This window comes from Pelodiscus sinensis, chromosome 31 (assembly GCF_052426305.1).
Source record: "Pelodiscus sinensis isolate ZL-2025 chromosome 31, ASM5242630v1, whole genome shotgun sequence".
In the NCBI taxonomy this organism is placed as follows: Eukaryota; Metazoa; Chordata; order Testudines; family Trionychidae; genus Pelodiscus; species Pelodiscus sinensis.
In genome coordinates this window covers 4,796,241-4,814,308 of record NC_143082.1, presented here as the reverse complement: position 1 = coordinate 4,814,308, position 18,068 = coordinate 4,796,241, and the positions used below count along the sequence as shown (strand labels likewise).

The 18,068-nt window shown below is 56.3% G+C and overlaps 1 protein-coding gene across 3 annotated transcripts in view; it reads left to right on the top strand.

Moving 5' to 3' along the window:
- VAV1 (vav guanine nucleotide exchange factor 1) overlaps positions 1-18,068 on the top strand; it is a 61,998-nt gene that overhangs the window by 28,787 nt on the left and 15,143 nt on the right. For 2 of the 3 annotated variants that reach the window (XM_075902291.2, XM_075902290.2), the window contains exons 3-12: positions 6,338-6,396; positions 8,020-8,085; positions 9,663-9,771; positions 11,085-11,180; positions 13,594-13,662; positions 14,997-15,100; positions 15,684-15,783; positions 16,193-16,288; positions 16,868-16,936; positions 17,858-17,944. In XM_075902291.2, the coding sequence (XP_075758406.2) occupies positions 6,338-6,396; positions 8,020-8,085; positions 9,663-9,771; positions 11,085-11,180; positions 13,594-13,662; positions 14,997-15,100; positions 15,684-15,783; positions 16,193-16,288; positions 16,868-16,936; positions 17,858-17,944 (855 nt within the window). The remainder of the gene's footprint in view (positions 1-6,337; positions 6,397-8,019; positions 8,086-9,662; positions 9,772-11,084; positions 11,181-13,593; positions 13,663-14,996; positions 15,101-15,683; positions 15,784-16,192; positions 16,289-16,867; positions 16,937-17,857; positions 17,945-18,068) is intronic. The other variant, XM_075902292.2, reaches the window with a different exon arrangement.

Here is an 18,068-nt window from a genome sequence, read left to right as displayed (position 1 = left end):
CCCCGGGCCCCCAGCAGGAGCTGCGCCAGGGGGAGGGGCTCAGTTGCACTGGGCCCCATCGTCTGTAAGGAAGGCCCTGGTGAGGGAGGCTAATTGTTGGCAGAAAATCCCCCCGGGAAGTGGTGGATTCTCCTTCTCTTGAGGCTTTGAAATTCAGCCTTTCTGGAACACGTTTTAGACCAGGGTGGGGAACCTCAGGTCCAGGAGAGGGGCCACATCTGGCCCCTGGGATGCCTGGGTCCAGCCCCTAAGGCTCATGCCTCCCCCCCCAGTATTGGGGAGATGTCTGCTCCGGCCTTCCCCCCCCGCTATGCCTCACAAAATCTACTAGGCTGGCCCCCCCAGGCTCTGGTGTGTGAGGAGAAAGTGGGGTTTGTTTTGGTTTTTTTGCTTCTCACTTGTGTGCGGCCCCCGACTGATTTTTCCGCGGTGGGCGGCCACCGGCCCAGAAAAGGTCCCCCCCCCCCCCGTTTTAGGCCAGCACAAGTGGTTGGGCTCCAGAGGGGGTGCCGGGGTGCAATCCTCCGGGCTGGGCCCTCCGGGAGCTCTGGTACGATGCTCGAGCGGGGGATCTGGGGAGGCCTGTTCTTGCTGCACGCGAGCCGCGCCTGCTGTTTCGCTGCAGCTCTCGCGCTGCAGACCGTGTGTGGTTTTGCTTTTCTATCTCGCATCCTGTCGAGGTTGGGCCACGCTCGGAGTTTCTGTTCTGCTGGGGCTGGCGCCAGCAGCTTTCTCTGGCTCTCACAGAGCTGAATGATTTGGGGGTGGGGGTCACACCCAGGCCATGTTCTGCGATGCTGCTGTGCATCCTGGGTGACGACGAAGGCTTCACGGGGACAGAGAAGCAGGCTCAAGCTAGAGCCCTTGTGCCTCAGATCTGAGAGTCAGCGGCTGGATGGTGCAGTGGTAACAGCACTGTCTGCTTCACTGGGTTTGAGGCCCTTCTTTGCTTCCAGCGTGACCGTGGGCAGATCTCTGGGTGGATGTGCACCCTTAGCTATCAGATGGGCTTGTCTTCCAGGGGGCTGAGAAGATAAATTCAGACAAGAGAGTCAGGCAGGGACCCGGTAAAGTCCTAGTTCAAACTACCTGTAAAACTTCATTCCAGGAGGAATAACAGGTAGTTCGAACTAGGGCTTTATTTCGAACTACCGGGTCCCTGCTGTGTGTAGACGCACACAGTTAGTCCGGACTTGTAAATTTCAAAAATGGCGACCGGTCGGGAAGATGCAAATCAAGCGCGGGATATTTAAATCCTGGGCTTGATTTGCAATTTTGAATGCCTACATTAGCCTCCCTAGTTCGAACTAGGGGGCTAGTGTAGACAGACCCTCAGATAGTAGGATGATTGAGGCCCTGGTAGGAGGCAGTGTGGTCTAATGGTTACTGGCAGACCTGAATTCTAGTGCTAGCTCCACCAGTGACCATGGGCAAATCGTGTAATTCCCCGGAGATTCTGTATCCCACAGTGTAAAATGGGGATTAAAAACCCTGGCTTCCTTTGCAAAGGGCTTTGAGCTCTACAGCTGATGATACCATTATTGCCATAGGCAGTTCTCTGTTACCTGTGCCGGGGCAGAAACGTCTATTCTCTGTTGGCAGTACAGGGCCTATGACACACACAATACCACTGAACCAGTTCTGATTGGTTCCAGGAGGGGGCGCACATGCAATCCCCTGCTCAGAGTGTACTCTATGCCCGAGCCACAGCATGGGTGGGTTGGTTAGAGCTGCAACGGGGTGACTTCTGGAGATCAAGCTGGAGAGACGTCCTGGGCTGACCTAGGTGGCGGGAGCTACTCCGCAGCTTCCTCACCTGTGTGCCATGGCCCAGCATTTGGTAGTTTTGACTAGTAGCTGCTCCTGGGTTCTGTCCCCTGCTTTGAGAGGGGAGCCTAGTGGTTAGAACAGGGCAGGCTAAGAGTCAGGACTCCTGGGTTCTAATGCCCATACTGGGAGGGGAGAAGCACCTAGTGGTTAGAGCAAGGAGACCTGGAAATCAGAGTTATTGTTCCATTTTTGCCACCAACTCCCTGCACTGCTTTGAGCACCTCGCTTCCCTGCGCCCATCTGCCGTGCCTCGGTTTCCCCCTATGTACTTTGGGATGAAGGTTGCCCAGGTGAGGAATTGCCAGTTGCAGTCCCATGCTTGATGTTTGAAAACTTCTGAAATTTGCTTTAACCAGGGATCTGTGCTCTGCCATTGGCAGGTTGGGGCATTGCCACAACCCCGTGCCTCAGTTTCCCCATCTGTACCATACGGACAGTAATACTGATTCCTTTGAACAATGGTTTGAGATCTGTGGATGAAAAATGCACTAGAGGAATTAGCTGCTTCTGTAGCCATGGCTCGGTTTGCTCCCTGTTGAGGTCCCGGCTACACCAGAGCTGGTTGCGTATCTATAAGAATATATGCAGAGCGAAGATTATAACCTGCTGGGAGTGAGTCTGCTGGGTCTGCAGCGGCATCCCAAACACTGACAATCGACTCCAATCTTGGCCCACCCCAGGCTGGCATCCTCAGAAGAGAGGGTGAAGCCTGACTTGGTCTCGCTGTCCCATGCCTGAGAACAGTCCCTTAGGGTATCCGCTGAGGAGACCAGGGCTTAGAGTCCTCCCTCTGCCACAGCCTCTAAATGTGACCTTGGGCAAATCTCTTCACCTCAATTCCCATCTGTACAATGGGCACAACTGCCCTGCTCTGCCTCCCAGAGAGTGTTGTGAGAGTGAAGGCAGCAATAACTGTGAGACATGCAGTCGGGGCCAGAAAAGCACCTAAGGAAGATAGCGAGGAGTTAACTGGGGAAATGACATAGGAACCTGAAAAAAGGTCTTTGGGACAAGGACTGTCTCTTTGTACAGCACCTGGCGCATTTAGCACCCTCTCCATGACTGGGGCTTCTAGCATGCCTAGGGCAGGTCTACACTAGGGAGTCATCTCGAAATAACTCCCCTTATTTCGAAATAACCAGGCGAGCGTCCACACTGCAAGCCTGCTATTTTGAAATAATAACCCCGGCGAGTGATGAGGAGTAACACCTATGTCGGAATTGTGAGTTCAGGAGTTGTCTCTCTCTCTATATATATATAAAAAAAATGTCCTGTTATCATGTCGCACTGCATCCCACCTGTCTCCTCCCTTCCTTCCTCCTCCCCCCTCCTCTTTCCCAGTGCTCGAGAGCTGGGACTGCTGCACCGTGGCCTCGCCCCACCCACCCTGCCAGCGGCTGGAGGGAGAGAGACGGAGCTGGGCTGGCCTCGGCCCGGTGGCCTTGGGGGAGAAGGGGCAGGTCTGGAGTGTCATGGCTTGGTCATGCCTCCAGTGGCCGGGGGGAAGAATGGGGCTGCCTGCCTCCAGAAAGAGGGGGCTTGGCGAGCGTAGCAAGCAGCGGGCACAGCCCCCTAGTTATTTTGAAATAATCTCGTGGTGTAGACAGCCCCATAAAAAAACAAATTAAAAATTACAGCACCAAGCACAATGGGATCCTGGGCTGAGAACAGGGCTCCTAAGTATGATGTAATACTCCTAAATAGATAATATTATAAGCGCCTGACACAGTGGAGTCCTAGTCCAGACATGGGGTTTCTAGCACTGTTGTAATACACCTAATAAGTAAGTGCTACATAGTTCTGTCTTTTGTTTCCCCTAATAAATAAGGGTCAGACTCATATTCTGCCGCAGAATTCTGCTGCATATTCTGACTCATATTCTGCTGCAGGTGGGATAATTTCCCCTCAGGAAAAAGTTCTTTTAATCCTCAATAGTGAGGGATTGTTTTGTGCCCTAATGAGTTTCTCGCCCTTCCAAAACATTTAGCATTTGCTGTTCTAACTCTGGATCTCCTCATTGCCCATGTCAATAGCCAAATCCCCTTTGAATTTTGGCAAATTCTGAGCCATGGCAGACTCCTGTGGCAGTGAGTTCCACAGGGGAATCGTCTGCCTTGTGGAAAAAGCATTTCCTTTGCCACTTTTCCGGTTTATTCTAAGGGTCCCCTTGAGCTGGTAGCCCAGTAGGGCAACTAAAAGCTTCTCCCCTCCCCGTTTTCTGTAGTTATCAGATTTGATCTCAACAGTCCCTTTTGGTTTTATACTCAATTAAGCCATTATTCTGCATCTGTATATTTGTCTCTTCATGTGAGAGTTCTTTCTGGCTCTTGATCATTCCCATCCCCCGTCTCTTAAGGCCTCATCTCCATGCACTTGGCTTCATGGTCACGTACTAGTCAATCAGCCAACTCAGTGATTTGCGTGACAGTGGAACCCTCCTTGGAGCTGTCTCCCCTGAACCCTGCTGAACCGGGAAAAGCGAAAGGTTCCTCCACCACACCGCACAGAGTGTGTCAAATAGTCTTGGCCAAGGAGGAAGTGAGGAGTTTTATGCTTCCTCTCCAGACAGATCTCTGAGGTGACATAATATCTTTCTTTTTCCCTCGCCACCTCCTTTAAGAGGCTTTAAGCTGTCCGGGGCCATTGAGAGACCCAATAAGACGCCCTCTCTCTGGCCCCCTTTTGGCTTTGACTGGTGTAAGCTGCCACCTTCCTAATGGCTGGTAATGAGACCCCCCCCCATGAGGCTCCGCCCCTTCCCTCAAGGCCCCGCCCCTTGCTCCATCTCTTCCCTTAAGCCATTGCCTGGTTCTTCTTCCAAGCCCCACCCCTTTCTCACACTTCTCCCACAAGGCTCCACCACTGGTCCACCCCCTCCCCACATCCCAATCGAAAAACAGGATCTCAGGGTTTGTCAAATGGCGCTTGGGCACACAACCCGAAACCTGGACTGTCATGAGGCAGCCATCTCGGAGAGCCCTCTGGAGTCAGAGAGCGATGTAGGACCCACTCACTTCCCTTGCTCCCCAGCCAGCCCTGGCGCTCCAGCGCTGTCTCAGGGCAGAAGGCGGAGGGGAGGGGGTCAGTGCCACAACATTTGCTTGGCACCAGGCAATGTCTGCGGGGCTGCCATGGCACGCTGCAGCACAGCGACATCATCCCCCGGGCCTGGAACAGCTGTTTTCGCTGCCCGGGCTAAACCGTGGGGGTATCGCGGTGTCGTGGGCATTAGTGCTATTGATCAGGACTGGGGGCTGCGCCTTGGAGCGCCAGTCAGGGATGGGGACCTGCCAAGCTAGGTGCTGTGCAAAACCAGAGCACAGCTGCGTGGCAAGGCCTGGAGAACTGACCCAGGGCGCGAGGACGCAGATGGCAGCACAGCCTGATGCTGCCTTTCTCCTCCCGCCCTTTGTCTATTTCATAAACTCTTCAGGGCCGGGAGTGTCTCTTACCAGGACTGTGCAGCGCCCACACAACAGGGCCCAGCTCTCGGGGAGAGGGGGATGTCTACACAGGGCCCAGAACAATGGGGGGTTCTGATTCCAAGGGGGGCGTCTGTGCATTGCCTGCACAATGGGTCTGTGCAGAGCCATGCAGGAAGGGGTGGTGATCTTGATTGGGGATCTGTAGTTGCTACTGAAACACAAATAAATAACCATGAGAAATAATGGTTCTTGGGAAGTGAGCGGGTGGCCTCTCAGTAGCTCCCGTTTTGGTTTCGTGGTGCTTTCACTCTGGAAGCCGGAGTTTAACGTAGATTGATACTGCCTCTTCCAATCCAAAGCTCTCAAATTCCTTAACTCGGCACGTACAAAAGCAGCCCAAGAACCTGGAAGTTTGGTTCATTGGGAGCACCCAAAGCACAATCGTTGTGCCGTTTGTAGCAATGGACAGTACCAAAAAGAGGATGTGTCCTGTGACTTTAAATGCGGAGGGGTTTCTTTGTCTGCTAAAGCAGCTGCTCCCCGGCTGCTGTGCTGTGCTGTACTCCAGATGTGGGGTGTTACGGGGGGCATGGTGTGTGAAAGACGCCATGTCTCCGAGTATGTGTTAGTCTCTCTTTATGGAAACTTTACCTTGGTTCTTTATTGCTTTGCGGGATGAAAGATCGCAGAACAGAGGCATCACCTGGTTTTTTCCTTTCACAAAGCCGCACATTTGGCCCAGACGATTTTGCGGTTGGGAAAACCTTCCCCATTCCCCTGTCTGCTGCATATTTTACCCAGGGCACAGGAGCTGCTGGGGTTTAGCACCAAAGAACCATTTGTGCAACCGGGCTCAGCTTTCCGCTGCTCCCCTGGGAGCGGGAGACTCCATTTCTCGCAGTGGATGGAGGATCACTCTCTGCTGCCCTCCGTTTAACATGCTCACGGGGCAGTGCTGCATTCCCAGAGCCTTGGGGAGTCCAATCCGGGTTCTGGGGTCCAATCCACCCTCACTGCAGTTGTCACCCCAGCAATTGTCCTTCTTGTCCCCTGGGGTAACACTCCCCTTTCTCCCCTTCCAGGTGATTGAGACCTTGTCGATTCTGTCGTGGACGCAGATAGCTCAAAGCAAAGGGATCGTGTAAGTATGGGGAGGCACGCTCCCTGGTTGAGTGCTACAGCAAGGCATTTGAATGTTCTGGTGGGGGGGGGGGGAATAAACCTGGTAGTTCATTAATATCACCTGGCCTCTCCTTGCTGAAAAGCATCCCAGTTTATGGTTCCTAACAGGCAGCCGACATGGGGCTAGGATCCACATCCCAGGGATACAGACAGAAGCCTTGTCTACACTGGCATGTTTGGTTGCCAAATCCTGCCTTTTGGCAAAAAAAATAGTGAGAGTGTTTACACTACAATGCAACTATTGTTGGGGAAAATCCCTAGTTTTGGCGACAATAAACTTCCAACCCAAGAGAGACTTTTGTGTTTTCCCTTCTCTTTATTGTCGACAGAGAGCCAGGGTGGACTCTGCTGTTTGTTTTGTTGAGAGAACTGGCTTCCACCAGTATCCCACAAGGCCTGCCCTGATGGCTCTGCTCAGTGTTTTGTGATCTCTGCTGCCCTGCAGGCAGGCATGCGCCTGTCTTCTTTCAGAGCTCCAGGAAGTATCTGACAGTTGAGTGAGCAAATCATTGGAAGGCTCCTGTTCTGTCCTGTTAGGAACACAGTGGCAGACAGGCTGCTGCTGCAGGGGGAGGGCTGTGCTGCTTTTTGACGTTCCTCAGCACGGAGAGCTCACAGAGCTATAAGGGAATCCCAAGAAACGCAGGGATCAGCTCTGCCTTCCCACCACACTGCACTGTGGGATGCTCACCCACAATGCTTTGCTCTGTCTGTCGACAGGGGACCTAAGAATGTGGCTGGGAAATGTCGACAGTGGGAGGCAGAAAAACCACTTTGACCGGTTTTCACTTTTGCCGACTTTTGCATGTCGACAGCACTTCTGTTGCCAAACCTTCCCAGTGTAGACACAGCCAGAGTCCTGCACTGGGTGACTTTATGCTCTTGCCCAGATGATTCATTCAGCTGGAAAATCCTGATTCATCAAAACCTGCTGTGAAAGAGGGACAGATCAGCCAAATTTCGTGACGCGGAGGAAAGTTTTGAAATGGTCAAAATGTGTCATTTGGACATTTTCAAAGGGGAAAAAAATCCCAATTTTTCCATTTGGAGCTATTTAGATGGGTAAAAAGTTGTTTTTTAAAAAAAGAGGTAAAATAGGCCCCAATGTGAACAAAATACTTGAAGTTATTGAAATGAAACATTTTGATGCAGTAGAAATGAAAGTAAATGTCTTTTTTTTCATGGTGGGATTAGATTCAAGAGTGCAGCTTTATGTCCCCATTTGAGATGGCAAAAATGTTCAAATTCTCCAGAATATTCATGAGACAGCAACGTGGTTCCCCACCAACCCCTCAGTCAAGGCCCAATCCTGCCTCCAAACCATCCCCTCAATTAGACATTACTGGCTGTGGCAGTCATGAGTCTCATGAATGGCCATCTTGGTTGACCATGATGTCTGTCCACGTTTGCCCATGGATAGCCACCTGAGGGACCCAGGCTGGCACGACGGGCAGGGATGCAGGTTGCCGGGTGCCGCTGAGACATGGGAGCTGCAGGGGTACAACTGAGGGGAGGAAAGGCCAGAGGCGTTAGCGGAGGAGGCTTTGCCAGCGTTCCAAACGGGTGCTCTGTTCTCTTTTAGACCCTTCCCCACCGAGGACAGCGTCGCGGACAATGACGTTTACGGCGACCTTTCGGATCAGATCGAGTAAGTGTCCCGCCGCGTCTCCACCCAGAGCCGTAGGGGAGTGACCGGAGAGAGCGCCGGGTGGGTGCTCAGGAGAGTTCTTTGCTCGCTTTCCCACTGGGCAACTCTGCACGCGTCGTTTCTCCCTGTATTCGCTTTTCTGCCTCTGTAAAGTGGAGAGCTCGCTCTTCCTCTGTCGCCCCGTTTATACCAAAGGGCAGGGACTCGCCCTCTGCTTAATTGGTAAGGAACAAGGGGCTGAGGCTCAAGCCATTTTTGTACATTCAGCACAGACGCAGAAAGCCCAGAGATGTCGAGCTCTGAGCTGCCAGACCCAGAAGTGCCAGGCTCCGAGCTGCCAGACCCAGAGGTGCTGGTCTCTGATCTGCCAGACCCAGAGGTGCCGGAGCTCTGAGCTGATAGACCCAGAGGTGCCGGGGCTCCGAGCTGCCAGACCCAGAGGTGCCAGGCTCTGAGCTGCCAGACTCAGCAGTGCTGGTCTCTGAGCGGCCAGGCCCAGCAATTCCAGGGCTCCGAGCTGCCAGACCTAGAGGTGCCAGGCTCCGAGCTGCTAGACCCAGAGGTGCCGGGGCTCCGAGCTGCCAGACCCAGAGGTGCTGGTCTCTGACCTGCCAGACCCAGAGGTGCCGGGGCTCCGAGCTGCCAGACCCAGAGGTGCCAGGCTCTGAGCTGCCAGACCCAGAGGTGCCAGGCTCCGAGCTGCCAGACTCAGAGGTGCTGGTCTCTGATCTGCCAGACCCAGAGGTGCCAGGCTCTGAGCTGCTAGACCCAGAGGTGCCGGGGTTCCGAGCTGCCAGACCCAGAGGTGCCAGGCTCTGAGCTGCCAGACTCAGCAGTGCTGGTCTCTGAGCGGCCAGGCCCAGCAATTCCAGGGCTCCGAGCTGCCAGACCTAGAGGTGCCGGAGCTCTGAGCTGCCAGGCCCTGCGGTGCCAGGGCTGTGAACTGGCAGGTCCACCGATGCTGGGGCTCAGCCCTGCTACAAATTAAACACTGTCCCAGTAAAAGGGGGGCCCCATCTTGGCCAGGGTCTGGGCAATGCCTGAAACAGGGGGTCCTGATCTCAGTTGGTGTCTGTGAGGTGTCTGGCAGAATGAGGGTCCCATCTTTTTGGGGTCTGTTCTGTACCAGGACAATCGGGGTCTGGATCTCATCTGGGCTCTGTGCAACGCCCAGCATGACGGGGCCCTGATCCCGGTCAGGGTCTGTGCAGGGCCCAGCATGACGGGGCCCTGATCTCGGCCGGGGTCCGTGCAGGGCCCAGCATGACGGGGCCCTGATCTCGGCCGAGGTCTGTGCAGGGCACAGCATGATGGGGCCCTGATCTCGGCTGGGATCCGTGCAGGGCCCAGCATGACGGGGCCCCGATCCCGGTCGGGGTCTGTGCAGATATTAATCAGAGGGCGCTGAGGAACCAGCACCCCTCTTGGGAGCCTATCCCTTCTGAGAATCAGGCTGGTGATTTAGGTGCCTAAGTATTGGATTCTGACCCTTGCATTTGAATATCTGGAGTGTTCTGCAAGGTAAGGCTCAGCCCTGGCCCCAGGCACTGAGCTTCCTTCTTGCGCTCGCCCCCCAGTGACACGGTGGAGGAAGATGACGACCTGTACGACTGTGTGGAGAACGAGGAGGCGGAAGGCGATGAAATCTACGAAGACCTGATGAGGTCGGAGCCGGTCGCCACACCGGTAAGTGACAGGAAGGGCGGGTCGCTGAGTCCCTGCTGCGGGAGTGGGATGCACCCTGCTGATGGCTTGAGCCTGTGGAGATGTCCTGGGACTCCGGGAAGGGAGTGCGAGCTAGTGGTCAAAACTGGAGGCTGGGAGTGAGGGCTCCTGGATTCTGTTCCCAGCTCTGGAAGGGGAGTGGGATCTACTCACAAAAAAAAAACATGCTTGTCCTGCCCCACCCCCACTCCCTCTCCCTCTCCCTTTTCCCACCCTTCTGGGAGTAGAGCAGAACCAGGAGAGTCATGACTCCGGGGCTGTGCTCCCAGCTTGGGTAGAGATCTGGAGTCTAAGTGGTTGATGTAGAGGGGGCTTTGAACTAGGAATGTTAGAAATCGGGGAGTTGAATAGTCGAGTTACCACATGAATTCGTATCGGTTACTCGACTATTCTATAGTCCTCGGGGGTGGGGCCGGCAGCCAGTGCGCTCAGGCCCCACTCCCGGGGCGTCCCTTGCCACCCCGCGCTGCTGCCTCTGTATCAGAGGCAGCACTGCAGGGTGCCAGGCGGGAGCTGGCCTGTGAGGGGAGCCAGTTTAAAAACCAGCCCCCTGCTCAGACCAGCTCCCTGCCACCCTACACTGCTGCCTCTGATGCAGCAGGGGGTGGCAGCAGCCCCTGTCCACGGGGGGGTCTGAGCGCCCCCCAGACAGAGGCTGCTCCAGGAGGGCGGGGGAGGCTGCTATGAAGCAGCCTCTGTCTGCAGCGGCCCAGGCTGGCTGTGGACAGAGGATGGTCCAGCAGCAGCCCCTGTCTGCAGCGGGGGTCCAAGCTCCCTTCAGACAGAGGCTGTCCTTTGCAGGGAGCTCGGACCCCCCGTGGACAGGAGCTGCTGCGGGACCAGCCTCTGTCCATGACGGGCCCAGGCTCACCGCGGACAGAAGCTGCCCCACCCCACTCCCACCCCACCCGCACTGCTGCCTCTGACAAAGGTAGCAGCATGGGGGGACAGGTGACACAGTGGAGCCAGCGCTGGGGAGAACCAGCTTTTAAGCCGGCTCCGCCCAGCACCAGCTCCTGCTCCCTCCCCTTGCTGCCTCTGATACAGAGGCAGCAAGTGGAGTGGGGGGAGGGACATACACACAGCCGACTGGATTAACCAATATGCGTAGGCTTATCGGTTAATCGTATAGTCGACTACACCTCGACATTCCTACTTTGAACCTGGATCCCTGGGTTCTATTCCGAGTTTGGGGGAGTCATGGGAACTCCGGGGGAGTATCTGGCCCCTTAGGGATACAGAATGTCAAGTCCCTGCCCTGTGCCTTCCTGCAGCAGAAGTTGACAGAGCTGGATAAGCGGAACTGCTGCCTCCAGGAAATCCGGCAGACGGAGGAGAAGTACACGGACACACTAGAATCCATCTATCTGGTACGGCGGGCGAGCGGCCCCTGGCCCTGCCATCTGTGTGGGGGCGCACAGACCTTCCCCGCTGTGATCTAGAGAACAAAGGCTCACCTCCACTTGGCTTCCCTGGCCCCCTTCATGGGGGGGCTGCACAGTGTGGGGCAGAGCTGGGAGGATGCGCCTGGGAAGGGGCCAGTGGTCACCGTGGAGCTGCTTAGGGGACAGGGGGGAGTACAGAGATCTGCATAGCCCATAGTGGCTGCACCATAGGCAGCTAATGGAGGGAGAAGGGGGCAGTTGCCCTGGAGCTCGGCAACTCAAAAGCAGCAGCAGCAGCAGCAGTCAGATCCCCGAGCCCTTTAAACAGCCAAGCATCGCGCCCTGGGCAGCTCTGAGGGTTGGGTGGGTGGCCGCGTGGGACACTCTGGGGGGCACTAACCCCCCCACCCACTCCTTCCGGGAGCACAGATCCCTCCCCCCACACACACCCTGCCGAGGGGCCCGGCAAATCTGTTGGCCCCTGCCCCGGGGGGTGAGTGATCTAGAGTCTGCTACCTCCCACCAAAGCTACGGAGACGAGGGGCCTCCCCCTAGAGCTGGTAGGAAATTTGCAGGCAACATGGGTGGCGGGTGTTGGCCCAGCTGGGGAAGGGAAGATAAAGCCCCGCCTCTTCTGCCCAAAGCCACACCCCTTTCCCCCCAGACTATTCCCCTTCAACAATCCCCCCCCCCCAGCCAAGCCCCGCCCAGCCCCAGCTGTGGGTTGGCTTACGATGTGGCCCCGGCCTTCCCCCACGTGGTGGCCTTCCTCAGCCAGGGGGGAGCCGCACGGCATGGGCCCCGCTTTCCCCGGGCTCTGGGGAGCCGTGCGGTGCGGCCCCAGCCCCGCCCAGGCGGCTGGGCAGTGTAGGCAGTTCGGCGAAGGCAACGCCTTCCCATGCCTGCATTACCCACCGCCCACGCCAGGCATTCTGCAGAACCTTTCACTGCGAGCACAATCGTCAGTGACAACATTTGATTTTTGTACCTGAACCCTGACATTCCTTGACAAAGAAGAAAGAAAAGAAAAGGCACCATGGGAGCAGGGAATATAGACGGGGCGGGGGGCTTGGATAGTCTTGGACAGGGGTGGGGCGCACCCCTAGCCAGTCCCGTTAGCCTGCCTGGCTAAGTGCTGCTTAGCACAGCCGCCTGCAGGAGAGCCCTGGGAGTCTGGCGGGAAGTCTCCTCCTGCAGCAGAGCGCCCCAGTGCCAGGTGGGGTGCGCCCCCTTCCTTTCACCTCTGATCTTCGTCATTAAAAGTTAACGCCTGGTTTCCCGTCTGAATTCGTTTCACTTCAACTTCCAGCCTCCCACAAAACCCACCACCTTTGCCCCGCCCATGCCCCAGCCCCTCCTCTGAGGCTCCGCCCCCACACACTCCATCCCCTCCCTCACCGCTCACTCTCTCCATCCCTGCTCACTTTCTCATTTTCTCGAGGCTGGCTCCAGGGGCTGGGATGCTTGAGGGCTCCGGCTGGGGGTGTGGGCCCTGGGGTGGGCCTGGGGAGCAGGAGTTTGGGGTGCAGGAGGGTGCTCTGAGCTGGCATTGAGGGGTTTGCAGGGCAGGAGGGCAGATCAGGGCTGGGGGTTGGGACCTGGGTGGGGGCCAGAAGTGCAGCCTCTGGGCAGTGGTACCTCACACAGGTCCTGGAAGCAACCAGCTCAGCACGTTGCCCTGTACGTAAGCACCGCCCCTGCCTCTCCCATTGGCCATGTCTCCTGGCCAATAGGAGTGGTGAGGGCAGCGGGTGGGGTGGGGGCACACGCCGAGCCCCCTGGCTGCTCCTACACATGACAGCCGGAGCGGGGACATGCTGGCTGTTTCCTGGGAACCGCACGGCACCTGCCAGCCCCATCCCACGGCACCACAGCCTGACAATCAGCGGCCCAATCTGCAGTGCTACCCGGGCCCCTTTTCGACCAGGTGTTCCACCAAAACCTGGACACCTGGCCACCCTCTTCCAGCCACTGGATCGTGTCAGACCTTTTACTGCTGAACTGACGAGCCCATGAGCAAATATTTGGCCCCCATGTAGCAAAATAGCTCAAGCTCAGTTTAATCTTCGCTTGAGCGCAGCTTTAAACCGTGGCTCCCTTTAACCTTCCGCCTTTCACTTCTGGACCACTAGCATTTCAGCTTCACTAGCTTATGCCTTCCCCCTCTCCTCTCCCCCCCAAATCCCAGACGTGCACACACGATCTGCCCTCCCCAGGCTGGCGGCCACTTCCTCTCCCGTTGTCCCGTCTGCGGTCTCTGCAGCCGTCGCTCCCGGGGGGGCTGGTCCATGAAAATCCCGCCTAGAGCTGTCTGTAGCATCCGGCCCCTGCGTCGTGTGACACGGACAAGTCTGCCCACCGTGACCACCCCCCCTCCCCGCTGTGTGTGTGTTTGCAGCACTTTATGAAGCCCCTGCACAGATTTCTGAAGCCCCAAGACATGGAGAACATTTTCATCAACATCGAGGTAAGGGGCTTTCTCCTCCCTTTTTCCTGCAGACACCCCTCTTCACTCAAACTCAGGGGGCCACTGGCCATGCAAAACCTCCCCCCCTCCACACACAGGACAACTCTCCTCTGCCCTTGCTCCATCCCCACCCCCCTCTTTCCCCAACCAGGTGGGGTGGAGGCTGACCAGCAGCCAGCAGGGTGACTAGTGGGGTTGGGGGGATAGCACCCACAGCAGGGGTCTAGCTGCTCCCCACACTCACCAGCAACAGTGGGGGGAGCAGGGGAATGCAGTGGGGTCCTGCCTCTCCCCCGAACGACACAGCCAGGAGAGCAGCGAGGGGAGCATGTGACCCTTCATACTCCCCCCCCCCATGCATCGCCTCTGCTGGAAACCCAGGCTAAACACCACCCAGCAACCCACCGTCCCTGTGGTGTGTGACTCCGCCCCATTCTAGTGACTGTTCCACACAGTGGATAACAACCTACTACTTGTTAGCAGCTGATGGAGCTTCCCTGGGTTCAAATCTCACTGGTGCTCCGTGTAGGGGAAGTTATGTCACCTTATCTCATGCCGTAGTTCCCTCTTATCGTTTCCATCCATGTGCGGAATAATTTGTATGTGCACTGAGGCATCTGTGAATATGCACCACCAGTGGAAACAGCCATACTGGGTCAGAGCCAAAGTCCATCAAAACCAGTGTCCTATCTGTGGGCTCTCTGCTAATCAGTGGGGCAGCATTTGAAATTCTCCTGAGGGGGTCACACAGGTGCCCAGCTTATGGGGAACACTGGGCATGGGTGGCTGCCTAGAAGTGACAGGCTCCACTTGGGAAGTGCAGGCTGCTGGTTAGAACGAGCTGGCTTAGCAGAGAGAGCGCCTGGGTTCTACTCCTGCCTCTGGGAGCCTTGTCTAGGGGTTAGATCAAGAGGGGTTCATAGCCAGAACTCCTGGGTTCTGGCTTTGGATAGGTCTGGTTGTTGGAACAAGGGGGTCTCATGAACACCACCTGAGGGATCCGGCCCATTGACTCTGGCAGGGCCACACCCATTTGTACCCCCTGGGCATCTGGCCCCACTGATATTTCTGTTCTCTGTGTGTACAGCACCAAGCACATTGGGCTCCTGACCCATAAGAGGGGACTGGGAAATTTTTCACATCAGCTGTTAGCTCAGGAAGCACATGTTCTGGTGGGCTCCATCGCCTCATCCTGGTGTCCAGGTCGAAGCCTGCACCCATGGGTCTCCGGCATGGTGCACGTGACCTTTCTGTACAGCCCTGAGCTGGCGACTGAGCTAGTTGTGGCTGGTTAGGTGGCTCTGAGCTGATTGACCCCCCCAACACACTCCTAGGATCTCCTGAAGGTGCATCGGTTCTTCTTGGAGGACCTGAAGAGCGCCCTGTCCTTCAACAACGCCCAGAACCTCTACCAGCTCTTCATCAAGTACAAGGAAAGGTGAGGCTTGGCCGGACAGGTGGGGCTGGGCAGCACAGCTGCAGGAAAAGGTGGGAGAGCTTCTGTCTGGATCATGCTCTGTCGCCCCATGTGCTTCCCGGGACCCAGCTCCGCTTGCTGGGAGGAGGCTCGGTTCCCTTTCTTCTTCCTGCCCCGGGAGCACAGGGAGAATCCGGGGAGATGCCCCCTCCTCTCTGCTCCCCTCTATATTCCCTGCTCCCATGGGGCCTCCAGCTGAGCACCTCGTGGAGAGCAGAGGTGGGTCAGGGCATTGGGGCACAGCTGGTCCCTGTGTCCTCCCCCTCTTCCCCAGGGGGGACATGGGGCTCCCAGCACTTCTTTCCCAGATGTCGTGGCTCTTCATGCTGAGCCTGACTAGCTTCATCTCATCTGTGTCCCCTGTCTCGGGGGGGGGGGGGGCTGGTATCCTCCATAGAGTCCCTTTCTCCTTCCCTCCCTCTCTTCCTCCCCGTATCCCTCCCTCCCTTCCCTGAGTGGAGAGTGGAGAAGACGAGTCGAGGGGGGCCAGGGCTGTTCTCCAGCTCTCCCTCCCAGGCTCACGGCCACCCCCTTTCCCCGGCAGGTTCCTGCTCTACGGCAAATACTGCAGTCAGGTGGAAGCAGCCAGCCGGTGGCTGGACCAACTGGCTGGCACCAACATGGACGTGAGGATGAAGCTGGAGGTCAGGGCCATGTTTCGGTATCATCATAGCCCCTCTCCCCAGCCATGCTCTCAGGAAAGCCCCACCCTCCTGGGTGCCCGCGGGCACCCCCAAAATCCCTCCTACACCCCATGGGTAAGGGGTCCCCAAAGCCCCATGGAGCTGGGCCGTCAGAGGCATGGCAGGGGGTGCCATAGGTTGGCGTGGGGGGAGGGGTGCAGAGAATTCGGCTGGGGGTGCCAAAGGGTTGGGGGTTGGGAGGGCTTGGCTGGAGGGTCCCAGGGTGGGTGGGTTTCATAGTCCTGGCTCAGGCAGGGCCCCTCTGGGTCCCATCGCATAGGGCTGGGGCTGGTGCGTGTGGGGCCCTCTGGCCAGCCCCTGCACGGTGGGCATCTCGCCCTGCCAATGCCCTTCCCTTCCTGTCGCACAGGAATGCTCCCAGCGAGCCAACAACGGGCGCTTCACCCTGCGCGACCTCCTGATGGTGCCCATGCAACGGGTGCTGAAATACCATCTGCTCCTGCAGGTACGGACCCATGGCTGCCGGGGGGGGGGGGCACAAAGGGCCCTGATCAAGGGGGCTGTGCAGATGACTGGGTCAGGTGTCCTGGGTCCCATTCCTGACTGTGCCATTGGCCTGCTGTGTGACCGTGGGCAAGTCCTTTCCCCGCTCCGTGCCTCAGTTTCCCTCTATACAATAGACCATCTTTGGGAGGAAAAAGCCCTATAGGTGTTTGGCTTGGTATCAGTACCCGCTGGGCTTGGGCAGCTCTTCCATCAATGCCTGAGGTCAGATTCAGTCTTCTCTTTGGGGCAGGGCCGTCTTTGTGGTTCCTTCCGTTTGTCCTGGTTTGTCTGAGGTTCAGCGGAACTACCATAATACACCTAAAATAACATACTTTGCCCAGCGTGTCCTGGTCCTGAGGCGCCAAGGTGCTACCGTAAAGTACCTAATAAATCACATACAGTGCCTAACACTATGGGGTCCCAGCTCTGTCCCATGAAGCTTTGCTTTGCAGAGGTGACGAACCCTGGCGCCCCTGGCAGAAGGAGCCAGAAATACCTTTGACTTGGTAAAATCCATCCTGGCTTATTTCCTCTTTAGGAGCTGGTGAAACACACCACGGAGCCAACAGAGAAGGAGAACTTGCGGCTGGCGCTGGACGCCATGCGGGTGAGGCCGGCTCAGCATCTCCCGGGCCCTTCCAGATTTGGGGATGGTCGTGAGTGGGTCTTAGTGATTTGGTTGCCAGACTGGGCCTGGCACAAAAAGCTTCAGAGCCTGGCGAGTGATTGTGCGCATGAGAGGGGGCATATGCTTCTAATTTTTTCCATCCATGTGCAGAATACATTTTGTTGTGTGCACCAAAGCACATGCAAATATGTACCACCAGTAGAAAGACATGCTACCAGCAGCTGTGGACACTCTGTAAATCATCTGGGCAGCATTTGAATCTCCCCTGGGTGGCGGCCCAACCGCTCAGCTTACAGGAGGCAAATATTTCCATTGATAATAACAGAAACTGAGATAGGCAAAGTAAGAAGAATGCTGCTGGAGACCTTATTAGAGTGACTATCTAGTGGCCTTTTGAGCTAGGCCTAGCAAAAGCAGGGATGAGTTTTTGATTGAAGGGTAGTTACTTGGGGTATGTGACATGCGACATTCGCAAGTCGTGTTTTAACAAGTGATAAAGCTTTTGGATTTTGAAACCCATCGTCAGCACGTCATTGTCTGAACCCCTCAGAATTAGCCCTAAGCGTGGACATTGAAATCAAAATAAATAGAAAAGAGAAGGCTTAAAACCCATCATTTTACACCACTGTGAAAATGTAAAAGGATCAAAATCTAAAACAATGCTTTAAAAGGACACTGAAATTCTCAGTCAACTTGAAAACAAACTCTGCTGAGCCGAAATGTAAATAAAATAGGAGATAGACGTGTTAGTGCTGGTGCCAGGGCCCTAGTGGAGGAGGGGGTGCCAGGGGCAGAGATAGGGACTTGTGGGGTGGGGAGGCTGGGGTTGGTGAAGAGGAAACCCAGCCACGGATCATGGGGCTGACCAAGGACTTGTGTCCCCCACCCTCCATCCCTCAGGACCTGGCGCAGTGTGTGAACGAGATCAAGAGAGACAATGAGACCTTGAAACAGATCACCAACTTCCAGCTCTCCATAGAGAAACTGGTGAGCTCCCTGCCCCAGCTACTGCTCCCATCCAGGCCTGGCTGCCTTCCCTCCTTCCACTCTTCTCTTCCTTTCTCCTTTCTTCCTTCCCTGTTCATTAGGCCCCGCCTTCCTTTTCTCATTT